At 41.1% G+C, this 6071-nt stretch overlaps 2 protein-coding genes across 2 annotated transcripts; one reads left to right on the forward strand and one right to left on the reverse strand.

Moving 5' to 3' along the window:
- Positions 1-406: 406 nt before the first annotated feature.
- On the reverse strand, positions 407-718 carry LOC309543974 (histone H4; the record flags this gene model as incomplete). Its single annotated transcript, XM_082276379.1, has 1 exon — positions 407-718. One exon carries the CDS (start codon positions 716-718, stop codon positions 407-409), a length of 312 nt encoding a protein of 103 aa, XP_082132505.1.
- Positions 719-4764: 4046 nt separating this feature from the next.
- LOC309543975 (uncharacterized protein) lies at positions 4765-5421 on the forward strand (the record flags this gene model as incomplete). Its single annotated transcript, XM_082276380.1, has 1 exon — positions 4765-5421. The coding sequence occupies one exon, from the start codon at positions 4765-4767 to the stop codon at positions 5419-5421; it is 657 nt and encodes a 218-aa protein (XP_082132506.1).
- Between the last annotated feature and the right edge of the window lie 650 nt (positions 5422-6071).

A 6071-nucleotide genomic window follows, 5' to 3' on the forward strand; every position in this document is an offset into this window, starting at 1 on the left:
TTAGAAATATTAGGTTCAGTTTCAACATAAACGATATATTCTCCTCACCCAGCAGCCAGCTCGGAAAATCGGCTCCATCACCCGGAGTGCGGACTCTACAATCAACTATAACAATGCATCAACTGCCCAACCAATGTAATTTGTAATATTGTTCTGTTCTTCCATAGCTTTGTTAAACGTAAAACAGATCGAACAATCAGATCGCAGAGTGTATGGGCAGCTAGACATCGCAGCACTCCATTTCTTAGTGAAAAGAAATGAGCGGCAGTTCCTATGGTTACACAATAAATGTGTAGAAATGAGTGTTGGGAGTTATGAATGATCAGCCCTTTGTGTGAGAAGGTGGGTGGCCCTGAAAAGGACCTTTGTTGTGATGAAGTGGGTAAGCGGTGGATGTTGGGGTTTTTTAACCTCCGAATCCGTAGAGAGTGCGCCCCTGGCGTTTGAGAGCATAGACGACATCCATGGCGGTGACGGTCTTCCTCTTGGCGTGCTCGGTGTAGGTGACGGCATCGCGGATGACATTCTCCAGGAAAACCTTCAGCACTCCGCGGGTCTCCTCATAGATGAGTCCGGAGATGCGCTTGACACCCCCTCTGCGGGCCAAACGTCGGATAGCGGGTTTGGTGATGCCTTGGATATTGTCCCGGAGCACCTTCCTGTGCCGCTTGGCGCCTCCTTTCCCCAGACCCTTCCCTCCTTTACCGCGCCCAGACATGATGATTCTCTGCTACAAAGACAGACTGAGCTCAGCTGTCTGCCCGCCCTCCTTATATACAGCCTGAGCGGACCAGATGGAAACCTTCCTGGGAAAGAGGCGGAGTCACACCATTCATTAAAAAATAAGACAATTTAATTAATTTATAAGGCACCTAATTATTATATTATATGCCGATACATTAATGCAACAGCAATACATTTCCGGAAGATGCATTTATTCCTTCTTATCATGTATTTCTATTTATAGCTGGAGATTACACGGAGAAAAGGAATCTTTAACACTTCATAACAGAAACACAATCACCAGTTTTAATTGTTCAAAGTAATTTAATATTTATAAAATATTGTTTTGAAAAGGAAACAAGGACACGTTTTCCCGACATCTCACCTTCCTGGGTGTAAGGCTGGGCGGACCTGATGGGAGACATGCTGAGAAGGGGGCGCTGTCAGTCATTTATTACACTGCAGATAATTGCATTTATTTAGAATATTGTAATGAATGGAAACGGATGTAATTTATCAGAAGCGAGATATTTTCTTTATTGATTCATTGTACATTTTTTCTGACATGTCATAATTTGATATATTTATATAAGTTTTTTCTTTCTTCATTTACTAGTTGGAAACATTGTTAACAGTTTGCTGATTTTAAAGTTACAAAGAGGGAGCCGATCAGACATGAAACATTTGTTTCATTGTACATATGTATTTGGCAGTGTCATCATTTCTACATATCTCTACCAGCACTTTCACTTTTTACTCTAGTTTTAATATGGGGGAAATCTGTAACTGTTACATCTCTGAAAAAGGGAACATTAATTATCGGCCAGTTCCACGATCATATACAGATGTGATGATGAAACGTGTAATACTTTTTATCCCATCATATAGAAAGGTAGAGATCTATGAGAGAAGTCATCTCACTATCATGTTCTCTGTGTAGCAATGTGTGTGTGTGTGTGTGTGTGTGGGGGGGGGGGGGGGGGGTTGGATTCTGCATTCTGAGGACTTGGAATAAAAAAGAACATATGGAAATGTTTTACATTATTCAATCATCTTCACATTCCATTTCTATTCATCTTCTTGATAATAAAGCATTGATGAGATTTCTCGGATAAATGTCTCATCTGATGATCTCAGGTCTCAGTGTCGGATTTGGCGGTATAATAGGGCTGAGTATTTCTCTGTAACGTTCTTCACAATTCAGGCGGCAAATTTAAAAAAAGAGCTATGTGAAATCTGGGCCAATCAGAGCCGTGGGCGTTTCCCTCTTAAGCCTCTACTTCATAGAAATCTATTCTGAGATCTTTCTCCGTTTCCCCCCGAGAAAATACTTGTTCAGTAGACTTTTCATTGATCTCTATAGGAAACATTCTCTAGCAGGGCGGATTCTGTATTGTAAAGTAAAAGAAAAGCTTGGAAGAAATGTGACATTTATATTTCTAACGTATTTATTATTCTTGGTTAGATAAACTGTCCGACAATTCAGAGGACGGATGATCGATGTTCCCGGAGAAAGAGATAACAGATTTTAGTGTCTGATTATTCTTTGTGAGATAATTGGAACGTTCCATAGAATTCCGGCGGGAAATCTGAATTTTAGAATGTAAAAATTGCACCAATCACAGTTCTGGACGTTTTCTTCTGATAATAAAATGTATTTTTCGTCCAAGCAGTGTAAAGGAGGATCTGAAATTTTTGTTGCTTTTCAGATGAGGGATGTTTGTTTGGTATTTAATACTGAAAGATCTCTGATCTCCAGAGGTTATTCAGCAGAATTAAAGGATGACGGAAAATGAAAACTAACCCCTATAAGGAGATCACATCGTTCCTTATACGATATAAACAATTAGATGCTATATATATATATATATATATATATATATATATATATATATATATTCTAATTTGAACAGACAGGTGTCATTATAGCACATTGTCCCCCCACCCGGATCACAATCTTAGGTGTATAAATATACGATCAGATCTCCTAAACATGTATGTCCGGCTCCTTCTTAGGCTCTGGGAAGATCTGTTGGATTTGGAAATAGAAAATAATTGATTCGGATTACTTGGCGCCAGACTTGTGTCAGTAATCATCGAGAATTTAACCGGTTTGGAAGAAATATTTGGAACCTGAAAAGCGACACAAGTGATGTGATTTTGAAGAAGATGAGCAGATCTATGAATAGAACTTCTACAATGTCGAGTTTAGCGGGATAATGCATCTGAATCTTCCTATCGTCCAGAAGGAGCACCTTTACTAATATATACACATTTATAGATGAATCAACATTAGCAGATTAAAAACGTAAAGTGTTAGTAATAAAGGAGCTAAGGAATAAAGGCATCCTCGTAGGGTGGTACTGTAAATGCGAGCATAAAAAGGTGCCACATCCCAAATTGAATAGCAAAATTGATCAGTGAACTCTTATGGCCTGTTTAGGCACCAAACTACACAAAATGTCTTACAAATGATACATTTTATTGCATTTTGTTCTTGAAATAGAAAGAGCAAATAAAATACTTGCGGTATGATACAACCCAAATATTCATAGCCACATGACCTTATATATACAGACCAATAGCTTACATGCCCGTACTTCTTGAATTGTATATTTGTTTGCTCTCTGAGCAATCCAATTTGTATACATGCTATACTTTGAGAATGTATCTTCTCATTTCATTTTTTGTTTCCTTTACATCTTTAAAAAAAAAAAAAAAAAATCAAATACAAAATTAAAGTAATAATAATAATTAAAAAAAAAAAAAGATCACTTAAGACACATACTTTTTTCTTTATTTTAGTTGGAGTGGAAAGGGATAGGACCCCCTGACAGGTTTTTAATTCTGCTTGTGTCCCCATTGAGGGGGGTATTTACCCTCTCTATCTGTCCTGTTTACCATTTTCACTGAGCTTGAAAGTAAAAGAAAATCTCAAATGTTGGGTTATCACCGGAACAGTAGTAGAGTGGAATTCTTTCACACTGGACACTAGTTCTGGTGTGAATCAGGGATCCCCTCACTTTGCAAGGATTTCTTCTCACTCCCCGTTTAGCTATGGGACCAAAGATGATAAAAATACATTTTTCATGGGGTTTATTATAACCCTCCCTTATTTTATATATTGAAATAAAATGGAAAAATAAATAAAAATGATTATTATTAATAATAATAATAATAATAATAATAATAAAGACGATTAACACCAACCTCTGCCTTACTTACATCCTCTTTTTGCCCCGTGTGAAGGAATGTGTAGATTTTACCTCTGATTCTAGATACAAGGAAACATTCTACCTGAGTAGTCTATATAGCTGTGTAGTAATATGTGCTAATAAAGTTACTCAGAATATCCAGTGACAATATATTTGTAATGATGAGCAGAAAATGATACAAAGATGATGAGAACATGTAATGTTTAATGTACTGACACCTTCGAAATCTCTAACAATCTCTCCCATCACATCACACAGGGATCTGATGTCCCCGGCTGATGTTTTTGTTCCAGGCTCCTTCTACTCAGCTATAGACGAGCAGATTTGTGTGTTGGAGGGAAATGTTTCCTGATCTTCTCTCTTCACTCATGTCATGTGGAGATGATTGTAGTTGGAGATGTGAGAAGATTGATTTCTGATAGGAATGTGTGTAGAAAAGCAGGTAGAAGGAAGAATGAGACACACACTCAGGAGGTTGGAGGTGTTTGCAGCCTCTGTGTTCAGCCTCCTGAGCAGATGATGAGAGCGGTAAGTGAGAGATCGATAAGTGACAGTCCAGTGAGCAGATCGGGTCCCCGATAAAGATCGGCCATCCTTCCATTTCATATTAAAATCGTTTATCTCTCTGACGGGGAAACACAAGAAGAGAGAGAAGATTCTCCAACACTGAAATAAGAATTAGTGGGCGTGTTTAAGGTGTAACCAATAGCAGCGCAGAAGACAAATTCTATATCAACCAATAGCGGCGCAGAACGTCTGTATATAAGGCAGAGCGCCATCTCAGAATGATGTTTCTATTATCTGTTTTAAAAACTCCCTGAGAATCATGACGGAGACTGAGAGCGCCCCAGCCGCCGCTCCTCCAGCGGAGCCCGCCGCCAAGAAGGCGGCGACTAAGAAGGCGACAGCCGGAGGAGGGAAGAAAGGCAGCAAGAAGCCGTCCGGTCCCAGCGTGTCCGATCTCATCGTCACAGCCGTGGCCGCTTCCAAGGAGCGCAGCGGGGTCTCCCTGGCCGCCCTCAAGAAGCTCCTGGCCGCCGGAGGATACGATGTGGAGAAGAACAACAGCCGTCTGAAGATCGCCGTCAGGGCGCTGGTGACCAAGGGGAGCCTCGTCCAGGTGAAAGGACATGGAGCCTCCGGATCCTTCAAAATCAACAAGAAGCAGCAAGAGGGCGACAAGGCCAAGAAAACCGCCAAGAAGCCATTGGCTGCTGCTAAGAAGCCGGCCAAGTCCCCCAAGAAACCGGCGGCCAAATCACCCAAGAAGCCGGCGAAGTCCCCTAAGAAGAAGGCGGCCAGCAAAGCGGCCAAGAGCCCCAAAAAACCGGCAAAGGCTGCAGCTGCCAAGAAGGCGACAAAGAGCCCCAAGAAGCCCAAAGCTGCAGCCAAACCGAAAAAAGCCGCCAAGAGTCCGGCTAAGAAGGCGGCCAAAGCCAAGACAGCAGCCAAGCCCAAGAAGGCCGCTCCGAAGAAGAAATAAATCCCAGCAGCCGGAGATCTCCATCTACACCCCCCAAAGGCTCTTCTCAGAGCCACCCACCTCCTCCTAACAGAGCTACACATACCTGCCTACACCCCACCTCCTAACAGCTACACCTACCTACACCCATCTCCTCCTATCAGAGCTACACCTACCTACATACACCCATCTCCTCCTAACAGAGCCACACATATTTCAGTATGTAATGCGGCCATTATGAACGTTCTAAGAAGAATCATTGTAATGATCGTGAGATGTCATCCTCCTCTATGGGCTGATCGATCCTCAGATCTCTAAGCACTATTCCTAGCGATTCTGTTTGGAATAAGAAATGTCGTTTCTAGAAAATACAAGAATGTGTCTCCTGAGAGAATCCAAACATTGTTCAATCTGTTCCTAGGAAGTGATTTGTTTTACCGTTAAATATTGTCCCAATGTATCTCTTAGGGAAGATATTGAGGAAGTGTGAATTGTTACTCTGTAATTGTTAGTAATGTTACAGATGAGTTCCATTGTATTTAGGGGACAATAAATCGGTAAAAGGATCTCCTTTATAGATGAGAAATGTGAATTTCTCTGGGATCGGTTTAGAAATGTTACAGATGAGATTTACTTCCACACTGAGGATCGGAGCGGAGAGAAAAGAGAAA

This window comes from Pelophylax lessonae, assembly GCF_965119305.1.
Source record: "Pelophylax lessonae genome assembly, contig: HAP1_SCAFFOLD_566, whole genome shotgun sequence".
Classification (NCBI taxonomy): Eukaryota; Metazoa; Chordata; class Amphibia; order Anura; family Ranidae; genus Pelophylax; species Pelophylax lessonae.